Genomic DNA, 21009 nt, shown 5'->3' with positions numbered 1-21009 from the left:
GAGCTCAGCACAGCAGCCATGTGGACAGGTTCAAAGACAGTCACGGTGCTGTACAACATTATTAAAATTGCATGTAGATTGGCTTTGTGTGTGAGTGTAATGCAGTATTCTAGATTGTGGCTAGAGCCACTCTGAAAAAGCTGTTTCCTTTCAAAGCCTGTCCCTGGTATTGCTGCAGGCCATACAAGTCTTTAGGCATAACTTCAGTCACCTGGATAGGTTAAATTATGCATGTGCTTAAGTGACACATGATTAGAGCCTAAAAATACCAGTTGTGTAATTACAGAACTGTTAATCAACTTTCTCTTCAATTATAAAAATCAGTTAATCTACACGAGTAGGTGCAGTTAATGATGTTTTAAATGTCAAACTCTTACCAGTTTCTCCTGTGTTCCCTGGCTGCATTATTGTCTGTAGTTTGCAGAATCCTGTTAAACAGAAAGTTTTATTAACTTCAGCTGTAGTTTATGAAGAAGATTAGAAGAGTGTATATGGCTGAAGGTGATCTTCTGGATGAAGAGTTTGAGAGATTGATCTTGAAGGAACTCCTGCTTGTGGTAGTAACCTTGCACTAGGTAAAGAGCAATAAATGACTGATACCTTAGCTGACAAATATCCCAGAGAGCTGTCTAGGAACGTGGCAGCATCTGGTGAGGAATGGCTCTGGCTGCAGAGCTGGTTGGAAGAGGCTCAGTGCCCCTGATTTCACAGGCTCCTCTTTGCTGACCCTGTTACTGCTGAAGGTGCTCCTGGTTTGCTGCCCTGGGGACAGCCCTGTGAGCCCTCACCTGGCCTCAGCCAGGGCCATGCACAGATGTGGAGGTTGGGATGGACTTTTACCTCTTAAACTGGCATCAACTGGCTTTGCAGCCAGAGGCACTGAAAAACAGAAATAGCCACTTAAATAACCTTCGCCCTTCTCATTTGTGCAACTTCAGAAATGCTCTTGATGAGGATTTATGCCCATGCCTCATTAAGCAATTGGTCTGTCTTGGTTTCTTTTATAAAAGTCCTATTTAGAAAAATGATTGTTTAATTTTCAGCTGTAGAAAACCCGTGGTTTGTGTGCATGCAGTTTTCTGTATAAATTTTACTGTTCCGTGTGCAACTCCATGACTTTTCACCATTAAATTCCCTGTAATTGTTTCAAATGCTTTAGTGAAACAATGTGGCCTTTTATGTTGCTTATGTAGGGAAAGAGGGCAGAAACCTCTCATCACCCTTGTCCTGGTTTGGGCTGCCAGCTTGAGTTACAGGTGAACCTTCTGTGGTGCTGAGGGCTGCTAACAAACGAATCATTGTGTGGATGTATCCTCTGGTTTGCCCCGTGTTTCCTGGCCCTCCAGAGAAATATTTGGTGCTGGTAACATCACAGCACTCTGCTGGACAGCACAGTACAGTCAGCTTCAGGCAACTGTGCTTTCTTTCTGCTGGAGAAAAGGTGCAAGACCAAAGCTTTTCTGCCTTCAGAGGAATCCTGCTCTCAGGCTGTAGAAGGAGGTTTTCTGGTCACGGGCAATCTGCAGAATCCAGGTGGACTGTGCAGAGAGGGGGAGGATTATTCACAAGAGCTAATTAGGCAGTGAGTCCCCAGGCTTGCTCAGTGGAGACCAAGGGGGTTTCAGAGCAGCTCTTTTCTCTCTGCAAAGAGGATGTAGAAAAATTAGCACAACTGAGATAAGGTTAGTCATTCTGACTATCCTCTTGAGTGTCATTACTGGGTTTTTGAGGGTTTTCTGACAAATATAAAGATCTTGCATGTAGGACAAGAAAAATCTTTAGTAATTAATGTATTAAGAGTTGAATGTTAATTATACCATGAATTAGAACAAATCTTCAATGCCAGATGAGAATGGTGTTCTTAAAAACAGGGTATCTGCCCCTCCAAAATGTGACCTTAGGCAATATGTTCTTGCTTCATTGGCACCTCTCTGAGAAATAAAGAAATACAGTCTTAACTTCCCTTCCTTCCTGAATATCAGGATGTGTGTGCATTAAAAAAATAAATCTTTTTGTGTGATAGATCTGTAGTCTTGCCCTGTGTGCCTAGAGCCTGTGTGCTTTTGGGGATTATTTTGATGTACTTTGGCAACATGCTTAGAACAGCTCAGCTCTTCTGCCAACCCAGTATCTTTCTGCTACCAAAGGGGATGTCCTACTTCCCTTCTTCCCACCCTGATCATAGCTATGTGATTCTTTCTTGTTCTTTAGTTTTCTGTCCAGTTTACATCTGAATCTGTTAATTCTGATATTAAAGCTACCTACTTTTTTTTTTCCCCTGAGGGTAATTTGCTGGTTTAGGGAGCCCAATCAATTTCCCAGAGGGAGAGTGCACAACTGCACTGGGGAGAAGTAGCAGGAGAATGGATGGGAGGGCAGAGTAGGAATTTCCTCAGCTTGTCTTCTCTGACTGCACCCTCGCTTTATCATTTGAAGAATTGCATCTGTGAAAGCCAATATTTCTCCTGTGTTTCTTGGCTTTGCCAGGACCTCCACCTCCCTGCTGGTGTCTTTTGTTTCTCTAGAATGATTGTCTTCACTCTTCTCCCAGCAGGCCAGGGAGGAGCCTGCCCCAGGTATTAGTCCAGTACAGCTTGGACAGGCCTTTGTGCCACATACCACACAGCACTGGTGAGTTTTACTGGCATTTAGTATGCTGGAAGAAATTGCCATAAATAGAAAACATTTTCCATCTTAAATCGTGTTGTGGTCTGTCAATATTATTTAATTAGTTGTTTCCCCTACCCTGGGAAAAAAAAAAAGACACAAAATTAAAAAAAACCCCAACAAACCAACCAAAAAAAAGAGGGTACTTTATTTCTAAAAATAATATATTTAGTTTCTGAGTAATTATTTAGACTTGTGGTATTTAACATAGAAGAGCCTCTGAAAGCATCAAAAGCTCGAACAACCCTCAAAAACAGGGTGGAATTTTTTAAAAGTGCTTAAATACACATTGTATATTATTTCAAACAGTAATTAGCTGCTTTCACATTTCTCTAACAAACCCAGTTAAATTTCTTCTTTGCACTTCTCTAGTGTAGAAAACAGAAACTACTTGAATAGTTTCAGTGAGGAACTTTATCTGCTGACAAGTGTTTAGGTACATGGATGTCTCTCGAATGCTGTCAGGGTTCTTGTTCCCCGAGGTGGGGCTGCAGTCAGCACTGAGCAGCTGCAGGCTGAGCTGGCTGAGAGAGGGGAGCTGCTGCTTTGTCTTGACAGGAGTGCAAGTGTAATAACTGAATCCAGTGGCTCTTTGTTATGAGCTGCATTTAAAAATGCTTAAGCCTTTGTAACTCAGCAGTAGGTGAGCTATAGCAAATTCTTGTTTTGGCTTGCTTTGATGCCAGCTCATCCTACCTTCTCCAGTCTGTTCTAATTGTTCAAGAAGTCTGATCACTCTAGAGCTGACGTTTGCTTCCCCTACTGTGCCTAACAAATTCTGGCACATTGGTGTGCACGTGTGTTCGGGCAGGGAGGATCCAAACTTCCAGATCGGTTTCAGCTGGGTCTTCGGTTGTGTGTTTGCAGATGGGTCTCTTTCCTAGTTTCAGTAGTTTTGATTATAACAATAAAGTTTGTTTTCACAGATATTGTGTCTAAACATAGGTTCTGTGAAATTTCATCATCCTTAGCAGTGGTCTGGTGCTGTCTCCTATGTCACGTGCCCTTCTCACTCATGCTGTTCAGAGAAATATTATTGATCTGCCATAATTACTGTGGGCATAGGGTTCCTTTTTTTTTTTTTAAATAGATGTTCGAAGAGTTGTCTGAGGCCAGCTATGTCAAAAATTCCTTAGTGATAACAAGTTTCCATTTCTCTAGTGAGTTAATAATAGCCTACTTAAGTCAGGAGGCACCAGAACCTTTGCTGTGATGATAGAGAAGTGTCTTTCTTTGTATGACATGAAAAATAAGTCAGATCTGTAAATTGAACAGCTAAGAAAGTGGTAGAGCAGGACAAACAGCATCCACCCTTCCAGTTTGCTTTTGTAGTTGTAATGTGCTTCAGCACATACTGAATTAATCAGATGTTCATGCACTTCATGAACTAGAAAGGGAGGACTTTCCTTAAATCTGCAGCTCAGATATGGCTGGAGTACATCCTTTGCACGAGGTGAGGGGTTTGCAGCCTCTAAAGCTGTCTAGGAACAGCGGCTGCCAGAGCTGAGGTTTCTCATCAGGGAACAAAGCAGAAGCAAATTGAGGGCAGGATTAATTATTTGGCTGGTCACAGGAGCCCTTTCCCAATGCTCTATTCCCCGAGGTTGCCACCACTGCCTCCTTTCTTGTACCTGTGACTTGTATTCCCTGTGTGAATGGGGAAGGCACTGGAGGTTGCTTGAGGAGGACAGCAGCTGCATCCAGACTATGTGAGTGGCTTTACTGCTGAAACCATGCCCCAAGCCTCGTTCCTTGCCAAAATAAACCCAGAGTTGATAGGATTGTCTGTTCCTACACCCTCTGTGGCACGTGCAAGGTAAGCCCAGCACTTGCCAGAAATGTGAGGTTTGAGCCAAAGGAGTGCTTTGATGTAGGTGTGGTGAGCCAGGAAGCACAGGGCTTTCAGCAGCCAGCACAGAGTGTCCATCTGTCCCTGCAGAAAGGACCAGGGACAGGCACCAGCCCTCAAACCCACAGAGATGCTTTGAGCGACTTAAAAAGACTTGGCACCACTCTGTGTGTGTGGTGAGTAGGAATGCTGACTCTGCCTTCCTGCTGCTCCTATTTAAGAGAGTGTGTAGGCTTGCAATCTGCATCTGGTAGGGTCAGAATGATCACAGACTGCAGCAAAATCTCTGGTGCTGCGAGAGGTGAGGAGCATGCAGACTGTCAGTTGTATCACTGTGCATAAGGAAGGGAAAGGAGGTTGGATGTTTGAAAATGCAAGAGATTTGAGGTTGGTTTATATGGGTCATTCAACATTATTAAAAGTGGATTTTAAGTTAGGAACCCTATCAGAAAGAAGCAGGGACTGTATGACAGGCTTGCAGACATTCCTATGTACTTTGCCATTATTTTTTTGTTTGGCTTTTATTTTGTTTTGAACAAAGTGAATATTAAGAGTGAAAAAGTTGGCTGAAAAGCTGTAGCTATATTTCTTGTAGTTACAACCACACACTCTATCCTTTTCTTTCATCCATGGAGTTAAGTTTTAGGGAGTAAAGAACTATTTTCATCTCCTTTGAAAGCTCACTGTTTTCTTGCTTCTAGGTCATGACTTCAGTATATGCTTTGAAATATTTTATGGAATGCATCAAAATGTGATTGGTCTGTGAACTCAGAGGAAGTAATTTATAGTTTCTTTAGCAGGAGTGAAATTTTTTAGCTTGGTATTTCATTAGCTGGGAAGACTGCAAATGTAAACTATTTAGAAATCAATTTACTTCAGCTCACAGCAATGAAACTGGTTTACCTTCTGCTGTATTTTCTTTTTCCTACCAAAATTCCAAATTCTGTCAATGAAAGCTGTTGGAAAATAAAAATTAAAATGCATTTCCCTCCTTGCTTCCCCTCGGCTTTTCTGCAGGCATGTTCGGGAACAGTTTGCCATCTGCTGTGCTGACACAGTCTCAGGGAGTCTCTGGTTTTGGCAAGTTTAATTACTGTATCTGGTATAGTTGGGCACTATCCTGAAGGTGTTTATTGTTACATCAGCTGAGAAAAAGCCACTTTGAAATGACACCAGTGGGTGATTGTCTTCTGAAATCAATTGCTGGTTCATTCCATAGTGACCTGAGCTATCTCATACTGTAGAATCAGTGGTGAAACATTTTCTAGGTGCATATTAATATTTATTTTATGCCTTGTGTGGATGGTGTATGCATTTTCAAATCTAATACTTTCTGAAAAATAGGAGTAATTTTATGGCTGGTCTAACTGCAGAACAGCACAGACCTTAACCTATTAAGTAAATAAATTTATTTATTTTAAAATATGCTGCATTTACTCTGAGTTTTCCACTGAAAGACCTGTATTGCAGTTAGAAGACAACTTTCCCAACAAGATGGGTAAAGTTGGTTGAGTTTGAATGTAGTAAAAATATACCAAAAATATTAGGTCTGTGGATTCTATTCTGTGCATCAGGGTTAAAAGGCACCAACTCATAATGCTAAATTCTGTTCATGAATTTAGGGTATTCTTAATTAAATGAATCTGCAGAAAAATATTATCCCTAAACAACTGAATTATGTGCTTTGTAATTGTACAGTGAAATAATTCTCTCAAAACCAGCCTGTTCTCCAAATAGCAGATTGGAATAATTTTCCTCAAGTTTGAGAGAGCTGTAAAAATCCCTTTTGACAAATCCTGATTACCCTTTGCATCCAGAATTGCACGTGGACTCAGGGAGTTCTGTGGTGGCTTCATTACATCAGAGAAGAACTTGATGAAACAATAGCTGCTCTGTTACAGACCTGGATTGCTGTGAAATCTGTTCAGAGCAAATCTCCTGAACTGTTTAAGAAAAAATAGGATTGTTGAAGGTTTGTTTTCAGCACTAAGGGAGCCATTGAGAGGAAGATTCTTATCTTTCCTCTCTGGCTCACTTGAGATCTGCTTCCCATGTGCAGAATTGTCAGAAGGCTTTCTCTGACTGCCCTCTTTCCTTGCTTGCTTCAACAGTTTTTATTTAACGTAAACCCAGTAATTTGTTTTTGCTGTCAAACAATCTATTTTCAGGACTCTAGCAGTATTTTCACTAGAAAAGTTTTTCAATCCAGAAAATGGGAGCTGTTAGCTTTCTTAGGAGTCCAGTGAAGCCTGGTGAGCTGTTCTGTTCAGAGCAGGACCCCTTTTGTGCATGATGGGTCTGTCTGTCTGTCTGTCTGTCTGAGATGGGCACGTTCTGGGACTAGAGATGCCCCAATGCATTTGGGGAAAAAAAGAAAAGAACCAACTTCTTCTTGTAAATGAAGCTGGTTTTAGACTAATAAGTAGACTAATAAGTAATCCTGATGCAGCAGGTAAAATATCCTTGCAAAAATTTTCATCTGTAGTGGGTTAAACAACAATTAAGATTAAAGCACAGTCCTTGTCATTAGGGTGACATTCTTCACAGGGACACATTAAAGCACTGCAGAAATATCTTCTGACATTGGGATAATATCTGAGCCTCTGTCTTTTGAGTATTGCACATATCCGTGCTTTCTATGGAAGTTAGTACAAAAAATTGAAGTTGACTGATACTGTAGATACAGATTCAGGAACAAGTTTTGTAGCTGCTCTGTTGTGTGTTGTGCCTTGTCTGGAGAGACAGCACTGTTATTCTGTGTCAAAGAGTCTTTTAAATATAGTTCATAATACTAGCTGGCTAAATGCTTTGTTTTCTTCCCCCTCTTTTAAAAAAGAAAACAAGAACCCCCAAACTAAAATTATAGAAATATATAACTTTAAATTGAAGGGAGAGCCAGTAAATTAAATGCCTGGGGTTTGACGGAGCCAAGAGTTTAAAACAACTGGTAGCAAATATAAGGCATTAAAGTATATAACTTTTTTTTTCCTTCCATCTGCTTATTTGCTTAGTTAGCTGAAGTTTTGAAGAGTTTACTCAAGTGATAAATATTTCCTTGAGGAACTGAGATGTGCTCTGCTGGCATTTTTAATATAGAATTTAAATATTTTCTTTGGTAGATAGATGTAACTGTCTTTCAGCTAGCTCTGCACCCCATACACAATGGCTTAGTTACTCAACTCATCCTGGGATGCACATTTTCAGTGTAATTCAGTTAATTTGTGCTAAAAACAAGTCCAGGTGCTTTACATGGAGTGTGGTCCTTACTGCCTTAAGGATTTGAAGCACTTACTAGAAATCTTTTTAGTGAGTTATTGATGTAGAGGAGGCTCTGTAACATTATTAAAACATACTTGCAACTTTTCATTTGATGCATTTTATTTATGGCTTCTCTTCCCACAAGAAGCTTTCTGAATTCTAAACGACTTGATACACATTAACCTAATTGAACGTGGTATTTATCAGGGCTGTTTGGCTTTATTCAATGTATCTAGCATAAAAGCAATAAGATCGAGGTTTGTCTGGAATTTCTGCCTTTCAGCTATAGCTGCAGGAGCCCAGTGCCTGGCTGGGGCTGGTTGTCTGGGCAGGGATCACAGGTCAGTCCCATGGTGTAGCACGTGCTTGGATAATGGAGTGGGTTTCTCAGATAAGAGATCCTCTGGTAAGTCACGAAGAGTGCTGTGGTATGTATGGTTACATAAGAAGCAGTAACTTCAAGTTGGAACAATGTCAGTGGACAATTCCTTGAATAGACAAGATAAAGGACATTGTTAGTACAGTATGTCTCTTAGAAATGTTTTGACATTTATCTGGTTGGCTATAGTGACCTAGGCAGATAGGACTGCTCTGCGGCACTGCTAGCATGACTGTTCCTGCTGCACATAGTTTCCACTGTGCCTTCTTGTTTTCAGGCTTGAAACTGAAAACTTTCCTGTATTTTCTTCTGTCCAGATGGAAAATAAACGTTTTGGAAAATCTGAGGCAGTGGAGAAACAATATAGAGTCTATATTAGTTTTTAAATAAAGGATAAATAAAATTGGTGGATCTTTTCCTTGAGGAAGTATTGCATGTATTGAACTGCCATATGGTGTAAGCAGAGATTTGAAAGATGAAATATGAGACTGTGTGGAAAGTGATATGATTTCTAAATTTGAAGCTCAGTCTATGCTATCAGTAACTAAAATCCCCTTTACCAGCCCTCCAAAAAGGTCATGGTTTAGCAAATTATTTATTAATTCAGGTCACTTTGCTGATTCAGTGGGGAGCTTTATTGAAAAACTGTCAGGAGAACTGCTGGGTTGGTATGCACTGTGGCAGGCTCCAGGGCAATATAGTTGGGAAAAGTGAAATTTTAGTTTTGTAACAAACATCGTTACAACATTGTAACTTATTATCTTACAACAGTATACAGTATCACAAAAGAGGAAGGAAAAAATAAACTGGGACCCCTTTGTGTATGAAGTAGTTCAGGATTGCCAGCTACAAATATTATTTATACCTGCCATATTTATGTTATTTCAAAATCATGAAAGTCATTTTGAGATCTTGACAAGCAGGTGGGCTTACTTCCTATAGAGAAAATAATTCAGACCAAACCTGTTGAATAAACTTTGAGAATTTCAATGGCTTGATAAGGCTTTGCCCTATTGCTGTGCATCAATTGCTAGAACTTAATTGTCCTTTTATTTTAATATATTAAATGAGAGGCTCTTAAAAACACATGAGCTGAAGGGAGGAGAGTGGTAGGGGGTTGTTTTTTATTTCTGAGACCTGATCTCATACTGTACTTCAGGGATGGTTTCTCTTATTTTAAATTTTCTTTTTTCACCTGCTATATACAAAACATGAAATTATAATTTGTGGTAAAAATTCCATTCTCTAAAGAGACTTGCCAAAGTTATCCAGTGTGAATTTCAGTAAAGATAACACATAAATCTCGAGCAGGTACATTTAAATAATCTCTGTTATTGGAGCTTTGGAGTGCTAATGCTACTGCTATGTCAAATATAGTTAATAATAAAATGGCTATGGTAAAACTTCCACCTGGTACAAAAGGCCATGGGATTATCTTGGCATTTAGATACTTGCAGAAGTTGGAAATAATTGGGCATGTTCTCTTGAGTTTGTAGTTCAGTAAGTACTTGTGTAAGTTTTGTTTCAAATAGCAATTAGAATTATTTCAGTATTGGTGAAAGTGTTGGGAGAGGACGCATTTATTTAAAATAGTGTTTTATTTAGCTTAAGAGATTGAGAATGCACAAGAAGGAATATGGGAAGCTAAGCTTTTTTCTTCCACAATTTTGAAAAGCAAAAAAGTAAATAGTTGAAAAGTAAATCTCTGTGTTGATGTTACTTGTGCCTTTTGCTAAAAGGCTCCTGACCCATGTTACCCATAACCATGGTGTAAAGTGCATCTTCTAAAAATACACTGGGAAAACAGAGCACTTGGAGCAGCAGGAGCTGCCTCTTACTGGAAACAGTTTGGGGGTGGGGTTGTGTATCCTGTTCAGATGATGAAAAAGCTTTAATAAGAGTAGGCAATTTTTCTTAAACAGTCTGATAACTTGCATATTGATTTTTGACTTCAGATTTGGATGTCCTATTTTAACTTAATATTTAGCTGATGAGGAGTATTTCTTAGAGGTAACTGCTACAACTAATTTATACTCAACAGTGTCCTCATAGCATCTTCCTTTTTCTGTTCATCACAGGAAGATTATGTAATAATTGTTCTTATTTACATGAAAGGCAATACTTCCTGCATTTTTAATGTGATTTTTACCCATTTAAGGGAATTGTCTTTCACTCAGTTCTCGTCTCTTCTTGGTTTGTATTTAATTTTTTTTTCTCCTCTCTCAAAAGAAAGCAAGACTCTGGAATTTGCAAATTCTGTATAAAGTCTTCTGCAATAAATATTAATTAGCATACAGGCATGCTTCTGGAGGGAGTCTAATTTTACCAAGAAGTTTCTCGTTCATTTTAATAACTTTACAGAGCTTCTTCTACATAAATAACTGACTTGGGGTGACTTTGGGGTGACTGATAAAATAGTAGCGATGTGACAATAGTTGCACTGTTGGAAAATTGAGAGAAATCCTTGATAAAGGCTTAAAACTACGTTCTTTAAGAGAAAAATTGATGAGTGGTTAGTTGTTTTATTTTGGGGGCCTTTTTTTTTTCTTTTCTGTTTTGGGAAGTGTTTATTATGTTTATTATTATGATGAAAAGTGGTTTTGCACATTGTGAGCCAGAGTTCCTTGTCCCCAGCTTTGATAACCACTCAATAATAAAACAATATTGCGTGGAGCAATTGACGCAGTTGCTTGTGGTTTATATTCTTTGGATTTTAACATCTAGTGTGTTATGCCTGTGATCTCTTGCTTCAAGGTGTGGTTTTAGCCAGCTGGCTGAAACATCTAAGTATTGAATTACTCTTCTGTATCTTTTTATATTCTGCAGGATCTGCAGAGTTAAGCTTAAACTACTGCAGTTTTAAAGTAATGCTCTGTTATTATCTTAAACTGATGTTGAAGTTGCAGTGAGTGAAAAATGCATCCATCTTTGCTTAAACTTCTCTTATAATCTAAAAAAAAAATCTTAATTTCTTCATCACTGCTGCAGACCTCTGATTGGATACCTGTGAATAATATCCATCAGTCTTTTTCCCCTTCTTATAAAACAAAACTGTGAAATTTATAAAATTTTTCTAAAGGTAAATGTAGCACATTGCTGTTAGGCAGTGAAGTAATTTTAATGTCATCTCAGTAAGGATTTAAAGTGATGTTGCATAAGATGCAAATTAGCATTCAAAGATTTTTTCATGTTTTTAATTTCTTAAAGTCCTGTCTGAATGTCTTTCCCAATGTATTGCTGAAACATGACATAGATGTTACACATTATGATGTTGTTTAGCAGCTAACTTAAGATTATTATGTGAGATAATGTTCATGTGGTTGTTTAAAGCAACTGAAAGAAATTATGTCCAGTGATTAGAATAGTAAGCATTTGAAGCAGTGACCATCCTTAATTTCATGTTTCAGAACATGTTTCAAGTTTAACCTTAGAACACAGTTCAGAGATCCCAATTAATTTTATTTACTGGAATGAAAAGTGTCTTGATGAAGACCAAAGGTTATGACCTATTTATTGCTAGTTGAAAAGATTGCCTGTGTTGTTAGAAAGCTGCCTCACCCACAATTTCAAGATGAAAATTTTACTTCATTAAAGAGAGAAATAGATCAAACTAGTATTATCTCAGTTTAGTGCAGGTAATTTTTTTAAATTTTACCTGATTTTTTTTTTCTTAGCAAGATAGGGTAGCAGTGTGTCTTAAAATTGTTTATGGGGTGTTTTTTTGGGTACATATTTATTTATGTATTAAAATTTTGCTATTTATCTTAGCTTTGAAAAATATTACTTCTAATTTTAAATGATTTATGTATAAATTACATAATGATTCTGTTTGTCTCAGCTATTGGAGAGGTGGGTGAGATGCTTTCATAAGGTCTTACATGGTTTTGTTAGTTTTTGAGAGAGCAAACCCCTCATATTCTAGCTCCTGTTTCCCTAAAAAGCTTTTTTCATTGCAAAGGTATGTGATTTGTATTTTATAATTCGTTAAATTCTTTGTTTTTCAGTCCCAGAAATCCTGGATAGAAAATACTTTCACCAAGAGGGAGTGTGTGTATATTATACCGAGTTCAAAAGACCCCCACAGGTAAATGAGAAATGATGCAAGAACTCATTGCTGCTCTTTAATATTAAAAAAGTCAGTATTCTCTTGAGTGCTGGACTGGTTTTTTGTATGAAATACTGTCTTGGGTTTGTGCTTTTGTGACTGGAGATTGTTGCTCTGTAAGTTGGATTTTCTTTTTCTGAAAAGAAACTTTGGCGTTGCAGAAATCTCAAAAAAAAGTTCTCCTGTTCCCTTTGCTGCTCCTTACCACTCCTCCTACTGATGTCTGTGATCTGTTTCTAGTGAGGGGGGTGTGAAAAAGACATTTCTGAAGTCAGAGAGTCTCATAGAGACGTCCTCCACTGGAATTTAAAGAACATCATTGTAAGTGTAGGGTGAGGTGTGAAAATCAACCTGACAGTGTAGAAAAAAGGAGTGAAGAATTCAAAGAATAAAGAAAACCAAGAACTGGGGTGGGGAAAAAAAATTACACAAAAAAAAAATGCTGAAGAAATACTTGGTTCTAGGGAAAACAGATAAATGAGAACTGTTTAGATTTCATGTGATGTGTAATAATATTTCATCCTTAAGTTCTTAAAGGAGAAAAAAACTAGGCTGAAAAATGGGGAAGTATATTTCTAGAGGGGAGGCTGAGGCTAAGAATATTTAGCATATCTCATATGCTGTTTTTACCTTATCTTAACTTAGAGGTGTGAAATCAAGCAAGTTAGTGATAACTCTAGTGTATATCTAGCTGACTTTCACCAAGTGTTACAGGTATAATTTAGGAGTTCCTACAATGATTGAGTTTGACATGCATAGTCATGACATTTGTGTCACAGGTAAAATAAAGACAGAATGGAAATAGATATAAAATTGGTATTTTTAAGGCAGTTTTGTCCCCCTGTAATATTTACTATTGTAATTATGGATTTCAGATCACCATTTTTTTCTTAAGCTTCCTATATGTGACAGCAGCTGAGAACCCTTTTCTTCTGAGGTTGAGAAATTCTATTTCACTCTTTTCCTTAAAAAACACTTACAAATTTCCTTTGTTGTGCTAGGTCAGGTTACTATTTTTTATTTAAGTACTTTGTTTATTAACAGAAAAAGAACTAAATGCTGTAGAATTTTCAAATTATTGTAAATAATTCACCACATTCCTTGAAATCATGTGACATGAGAAGCCTTTAGAATTTATAGCCACAATTGCAGCACATGGAAAATTTGCAAATGCAAACAAAGTAATTAGGAAGCTGTTAAAATTTCCAGAGCATTTAACAAGGAACAGAATGGTCTTCAACACTTGCCCTTTCAGTTTAAGCTATTTGTAGCTTACAATGGACTTTACAACTTTCCCACCACAGTTTGTCCTTCAGTTTGTAAGAATGGCCTATGGTTGTTGGTGAATTGCTCACTGTGTGAATTATGTGAGAAGTTTAGTCATATCTTTAAATATTTCTTACAGATGCCTTCCAGGATGTCAGATTTGTCAGCAACTTGTCAGGTAAGAAGGTCTTTGTAATTACAATATTCATGAATATTTTCTCATTAAGTGCTTTCCTAATAGGGTTTTCAAAGTTTTGATCAATATTATGAGTGACAAGTTGGTGAAAGGTTAGATGTAAAATAAATATAACTAATGTTTAAAGAACTGTCTGCAATAAGTAGGTCACAGATTTATAAATGTTATATAAATTACTCAGCTTCAAAGAAGTAATTTCTCCTGGCCTCCAGCTTGCTGCCTTAGTGAGCTTCAGTATTTTGCATAATAATATGTATTGTAATTGACTATTGCTGTAAATATTTATGACAACAAGGCTCACTCTGGAAGAGAGGTTTATGTAATGTTTAGAATCTTTGCTTTCTAGATCTGTTCTGTTCCTGTTACCAATAAAGGCAGCTCTTTTCTCCTGCAATGGCAGTATTTACAAAGCATTGTCCCTGGTGCAGGTGCTGCTGTGGCCGCCTGGTCAGACAACACGCTTGTTTCACTGCCAGCCTGGCTATGAAATACTCCGATGTGAAGCTGGGTGAAAACTGCAACCAGGACACAGAAGAATGGTCCGTGGAAAAACACACAGAACAGACCTCTACTGATGCTTATGGTGTCATCAACTTTCAAGGTGGCTCTCATTCTTACAGGGCTAAGGCATGTATGATGTTTTGTTGTTTCTTTTTTTCTTACTATCACCATGCTTAATTCAACTTCTGAAATTGAAGGCTGAAAATATTAATACTTCTATTGTAGCCAACCAGTCAACTGCCCTCTTCTACACTAGGATTTTTGTTGTGATTTGAATTCTTTCTAATTTCTATTTGTAAAAGATTTTTAGTTGTGGTAGGAATTATTTAAAGCTTATGCAGTTACAGGTACAGGGAGTGCTTGTACACTGTGACCTCTGTGGTCAAACCAAAGTGCTTGAGTGAGGGAGCTGTGTTCTTCTGCAGCTGGCAGAAACCCCAAGGACAGGCCAGTGCTCCAGGTCAGATCATCTCTGTGAGAGAAGGGCCCTTGGCACAGTTCTTTCATGTTCTTAATAGCGGTGTATGGGTTCCTTTGTACTTAGTGTAGCTTAGAATTGCTGTGAACCCTTTTCTAGGAGCACAGAAACACCAGGCTGCCCACTCTCATCTCTGCTTCCTTCTGCAGAGTGCAAGTGGGGTTGCTCAAACCAGTTAAATGGAGTAGTGTTGTTTTGTTATTTAGAACTTTATTCAGAAAGGGTTCAATTTCTGCCTGTTGTCCCCATCCCTATTCAGCTGCTCACTGAAGATGTGGCAGCATTGTAGCTGATCGACCATCTACTTAATCTTATGCTGTTAAACATAGTGTTAAAAAGTTGCCAGTTTTGAAGTTTTCTGTTGAAAAAATGTAGGTTTCCTTCCCAGCAGGAACAGGGAAGGAAAACCAAGCAATTGTAAAACTCTTTGCTCAGGATAATATGCTGAAATGCATCCTGGTTCCTCTTTTTACACATTTGAACCTTTTAACTCTGTTCTTGTGCCTGCAGTATGTGCGATTGTCCTATGACACTAAGCCTGAAGCTATTCTGCAACTTATGCTCAAAGAATGGCAGATGGAGTTGCCAAAGCTTGTTATATCTGTCCATGGGGGCATGCAGAAATTTGAACTTCACCCACGCATCAAACAGTTGCTTGGCAAAGGTCTTATCAAAGCTGCAGTGACCACAGGGGCCTGGATTATAACTGGAGGAGTGAATACAGGTAAGGAACTAGCAAAGATTGTGCACAATTAACTGGATTGCAGTTTTATAAGAGCCTAAAGATTTAATGTAGGATGCATTGCTACGTCCTAAACCAAAGATATTTGAATGAGTTTGGTCAAATGAAATTAATACATTTTGAACATATGTATTTGAAAGTGGGCTACTGTTTTGTATTGAAAAGAGAAGTAAGATATAGAGGGGCTGGGTTTTGGGCTTTGGTTTTTTTTTTGTTTGGTTGTTTTCTGGGCTTTGCTTTTGAAACAAGGAAGAGTGTAATGTGATTAAAAAGTACAGTAATGTGCTGGAAACTCTTTTAGTTCCTGCTGGGCTAATATTTGTTTTGTTGAATGACTTGGTTTCCTCCTAGTAGATGTAGCATGGTGCCTTTTCTTTGGTAGTGTGTAAGTTTCCAGGTCCTTAAAGGCCTGATTATCTAAATAAAACAGTTAAACACCTAAATAAATATTTGTATTCTTAGTAAGATGCACTGGAATCTTTTTTATGCACGAACAGGTGTTGCAAAACATGTTGGTGATGCTCTAAGAGAACACGCTTCCAGATCATCTCGAAAGATTTGCACTATTGGGATTGCTCCGTGGGGAGTGATTGAAAACAGAAACGACCTTGTTGGAAGAGATGTAAGGAGGAATTACCTAACTGAAATAATGATTTACCTCATTTACTTCTGACACATCTGCTCGAGCATGTTTTTCCCTTGCTTTGCATCGTTGGAATACTTGCTTTGCTATGAAGATACACTGACATCTGTGACTTGTGCAAGATGGTTACTGTAAACAAGTTGCAAAATGCGAATGTGCTACAGGAGGAGCTTGTTCTTAAGTACAATCCTTTTTCCTCCCCCACTGATACTATTGAATCAAGTAACAAATATGCTAAAGTATTACAGAGAATTCACATTTAGAGAAGATAATAAGTTGAAAAATTTTGGAGTCTTCAGAAGTCACAAATTTTCCCCAAAGACACCTTTTCAAAGGATCTTTGTTACCCTTCAGAACAGCATCCTTTAGTGATACAATTATCTGCTTCCCTGCACAAAGTTCAGAGCTGCAGCTGTTGGTGTATCCTGATCCAAGGCATGCTTATGTGTGTCAGTGCTTCCTTATATGTGTCAGTGCTTCTTGTTGAGCCACCAGTTCTTGTGTCTAGTTAAGTTTCACAGAAACGAGTGTGAATCTTTGCAAGTAAAAGACATTGTTGTGTGCTTGCACTTAGGTGGTTGCTCCATATCAGACCTTGTTAAATCCATTAAGTAAACTAAACGTCCTAAATAACCTCCATTCCCATTTCATTCTGGTGGATGATGGAACAGTTGGAAAGTATGGAGCAGAAGTTAAACTGCGAAGAGAACTGGAAAAAACTATTAATTTGCAACGGATCCATGCAAGTAAGTAATTCTGGTGCCTGAGGGCTCTTACTATGGCTTAATGAAAAAGGTGTTTGCACCAAACATCTGAATGACAAAATAAAATAATTTAAAACTTTTGCTTATACTTCAAGTCTAAAATTGCGAATTTCAGCAGCTGCTCTGTACCCTAGTTATTGCTGGTAGATTTCTGATTTCTCTGGGACCACAGAGGAATCCTTTATGAATGAAGTTGTCTATTTACTTTGTAAAAACAAATGTAAGTCACTTCAGGTCTTGTCACCAAGTGCTGATTGGTCTGATTAATTAATGGTGTTGTCACCAAGTGCTGATTGGTCTGATTAATGAATGGTTTTGACACTGGCAGTTTCACAGTTTGCAGTATGGTGTTTTCCCAGTTGTGGAGCAACACATGTACTTTGACCCTTACAGAAATGCTCTTGCAATACATACCATTAGCAGAGGGTTCCCATGTACCTATGTTCAAACTGTGTATGTGTTGTCACCTTTGGAAATTAGTGGGGGAAGTTAGAAGAGGAAATTCAAAAAGAAAAATTCTTCAGTTTTCTGCATTAGTTCATGAATGTTTCTGTGAGGAATCTCTTCTGTTTTGTAGACTGTATCCTGTTGTATTGACCAGCTTGGCAGTGCTTGTGTCCCAGCCCAGAACATAAAGTGCTTGAAACTGTGCGTTACCACCAGTTAATGTCTGGAGGACAATATTTTAATGTTGATTCAATAGAGAGGACAAACCTGATTTATTAAATATGTAAAACTGGCCTTAGTGTTCACTTACAGCATTGTCTGGGTTTTATCTTTGCCATTTTCCAGGAATTGGCCAAGGCGTGCCTGTGGTGGCCCTCGTGTTTGAAGGTGGTCCCAATGTCATCCTGACAGTTCTAGACTTCCTTCAGGAGAGCCCTCCAGTGCCTGTGGTGGTGTGTGAGGGAACTGGCAGAGCTGCAGACATCCTGGCCTATGTTCACAAGCAGACAGAGGAGGGGGGGTAAGTGCCAGCAGTGCAGACTGGACAGAAGCACTGAACCGGTCAGGTTTGAAGGGACCACAGTGGGTCCACCCCAGAACAGGATTGTGTCCAGACAGTTCTTGTTATACACAGATAAATGACAAGATGTACAGATCCATGGCACCTATCTATGTCATCCACAGATAAGTTTTGAGACCATTTCTTCCTGAATCTGTACAAATAGTTTTTTGTTTAGTGCAGAAAACACTTGCCTGTTTTGAGTGTAGCTTCAAATATAAAAGGGATGTGCTTGGGCTCACAGTACTTGGTGATTTGGTGATTTCTAGTTAGTTGTCAGGCTTGCATAAATCCTTAAACACACTGGGTCCTTGTTGCAGGGGCTGCCTCTGAGCCTTGGGAGGCAGGGATCTAACTTAGCTGTAAACCAAACAGCTTTGTCCAGGCTAGGATCACAAATGTGTCTTACTCAGATGAGTGACTGCTTATTATTTTGTGTCAAAATCTTCTGGTTGAGAATATCTCAGAACTGAATGTGGGGAAAAAAGTGAGAGAGAGTTGAGTTACTTTTAGGAGGCAGTAGTATAGAATTGTAGGTTAAGTAACTTGTAGTTCTTTCTAAAGGTTACCCAAGGTTTTGCCACAGCAACAGTAATAAGCTTATAGATAGCAGGACTTTGAATGGACATGTTGAAACTAATTAAATGCATTGTTGTTATTACTGTTCATCTAAAACAATTGTTTTGCTGTTTGTTTGTTTCAATCTTAGGAATGTTCCTGAGGGTGCTGAGCCTGAAATCATTTCAACCATCAAAAAGACATTTAACTTTGGTCAAAGTGAAGCAGTTCATTTGTTTCAGACACTGCTGGAATGCATGAAAAAAAAAGAACTTGTAAGTAGATCTTGCCATAAACTTTTCTATGCAATGTGCATGCATTTGTGGATATATGATATGATTTTTTTTTCTTTTATTGAATCTTTTAGTTAGGACTACTAATAAAGGTATAGTATCTCTGCATGCTTAAAGCAAAACCAGTTTATAGAGGTAATGTGTAGCCTGAGTTCAGGGACTGGTGTCTCATTTGAACATCACATTGTGCTGTTCTGAGATAAAAAAATGCCTTGTTCAGCTAACCATGTCTGCTGGCAGGTTAATCTCATGATCTGTAATGGACTGGAGAGGTAAACAGGATACTGTGTTATAGGGAGCAGTGAATTGTAATCATAGGAGCAAAAGAAGTTCAAATTAGTTGAAGATTCCCACTTAGGAAAACAAAAAAGAATGCACACTAAAAGTTTAAGTTGAACATAGACAGGCTTCAAGTTGCATTGAAGACGAGGCGTCTTTTATGTCAGGAATTGAAAAAGATTTAAAAGACTGAAGCCAATAACCTTTTCCTGAAAATAACTTTTAAATATTTTTTCCCATTTTGCCTTTTTGGACAGATCACAGTATTTCATATTGGGTCAGATGAGCATCAGGACATTGATGTTGCAATACTTACAGCATTGTTAAAAGGTGAGACTTAATTTTTTAAGATCATTTGGAACATCCAGTTATTATTGATTACTGTTTATGTGATGTATGATTTATAAAATACCAATGGGAATTGTAAGTTTTTAAACAAATGTGTTCTCATTTTGTAATGCTATGACATGACATAAATTATGATATATACAGCATAATTTTGTGGTATATTGCTTGATTTTGGACTTTTTAGGAAGAAAGAACATTTATTCTCTTCTATTATAATTAATTTTATATTTTCTTCGTTGTGTTTACTTCTTAAGGCACGAATGCATCTGCATTTGACCAGCTTGTTCTTACACTTGCGTGGGACAGAGTTGACATAGCCAAAAATCACGTTTTTGTTTATGGGCAACAATGGCTGGTATGTAGTGGTCTGGATTAAGCAGAATGATAATTCCTAATAGAGAGAAGCACACTTTACTGTAAAGGATGAATCTTGACTTTTGTAGTCAGAGACTTTGGAATATTGATATGTTTATTTTGAGACAGTAATTTGGGTGTACTGCATAGCCTTAAAGCTGTTTTGCTGTATTTGAAAATGGTCCAAAAATTATGGAAATGTGCTAGCTGTTCTGAATATCTAGCAGAGAAAGCACATTATGAAAGGTGGAAGCTGAATTCATGTTAGTCAGATGCTCCTTCTTCATTACAGTTGCATGGCCCTAGAAAGTTCTTAAGAAGCATCTGGTAAAATGCACTGCAGCACTGCAGTGTCTTTTGAGGGAGGGACAAAATATCTGGGTTTTGTAGTTTGAAAATGAGTTTAAGAACTACCTGGTGGCTCTTGCCTTTTCTCCCTAGTAGTGTAAAAATAAAACATGAGCTTATTGAGTGTGCATTCAGAAGTACGTACTGTGTAAGGCTTGTTGGTTGCTGTGATGGTTCTGACATCTTTGAAGAAAATTGTGCTTTAGAAATTTTATGTCTTTTTTTGTTTTATCCAACATCAGCCTATGAGAACACCTCAATTATATTAAACCAAATGTTTCCTTAGTCCCACTGTCTCAGTAGGCAGTGCCTACAGAACAGTTCAAGTCTTCAGTGTATTCTCCCATCCTGTAATTGTGTGAAGTTCGGGGGATACTCTGAACAGAGGGTGACATCTTTACAGACATGTAAGGTTTTTCCAGCCCTCTAAATGAAGAAGGTTGATAGAGTATCTTAGTTCACTTTTTTACTGGCTCTCTCTAGGCTCCACCTTTTTGCTTTGTTATAGGTTGGTTCCCTGGAACAGGCTATGCTGGATGCCCTTGTGATGGACAGAGTTGCATTTGTGAAGCTTCTGATTGAAAATGGAGTAAGCATGCACAAATTTCTTACAATTCCCAGGCTGGAAGAACTTTATAACACAGTAAGTAAATGATTGCTTTTTAAGCTACTTTTAGAGCAATATTTTAGTTGCTCAGCCTGTTGTGTCCTGGCTTGTGTGCAGCAGTCTGGAGGATGTGGGGTGTTGGTAGGGAAGGCTCCTGGGCACGAGGTTGGAGTTGGGAGGTGGATGCTGTTGGATGCTGTGCACAGCACCAGCAGCCCCAGAATTGTCTGTCAGCAGGGTGTTCATCTGTGTATGATGGTGGGGATAGACACTAAAGGGAAAATTGCAGCTCTGTGGACACACAAAGTGTGCAAAACACAGTGGGGAAGAGAACAAGAGAAAGTGACGTGGGTGCAACTTGTGCCCAG

The 21009-nt window shown here is 38.4% G+C and overlaps 1 protein-coding gene across 1 annotated transcript in view; it reads left to right on the top strand.

The window, feature by feature from the left end:
• The window catches only part of TRPM7 (transient receptor potential cation channel subfamily M member 7), a 50860-nt gene that overhangs the window by 6603 nt on the left and 23248 nt on the right, over positions 1-21009 (top strand). The window contains exons 2-12 of the mRNA XM_077185347.1: positions 12158-12237; positions 13664-13702; positions 14149-14347; positions 15210-15423; positions 15939-16063; positions 16659-16830; positions 17641-17815; positions 18564-18687; positions 19242-19314; positions 19587-19687; positions 20543-20677. Coding sequence (XP_077041462.1) covers positions 12158-12237; positions 13664-13702; positions 14149-14347; positions 15210-15423; positions 15939-16063; positions 16659-16830; positions 17641-17815; positions 18564-18687; positions 19242-19314; positions 19587-19687; positions 20543-20677 — 1437 coding nt within the window. The remainder of the gene's footprint in view (positions 1-12157; positions 12238-13663; positions 13703-14148; positions 14348-15209; positions 15424-15938; positions 16064-16658; positions 16831-17640; positions 17816-18563; positions 18688-19241; positions 19315-19586; positions 19688-20542; positions 20678-21009) is intronic.

Source organism: Agelaius phoeniceus, chromosome 13 (assembly GCF_051311805.1).
Source record: "Agelaius phoeniceus isolate bAgePho1 chromosome 13, bAgePho1.hap1, whole genome shotgun sequence".
Taxonomy (NCBI): domain Eukaryota; kingdom Metazoa; phylum Chordata; class Aves; order Passeriformes; family Icteridae; genus Agelaius; species Agelaius phoeniceus.
This window is presented reverse-complemented; position numbering and strand designations above follow the sequence as displayed.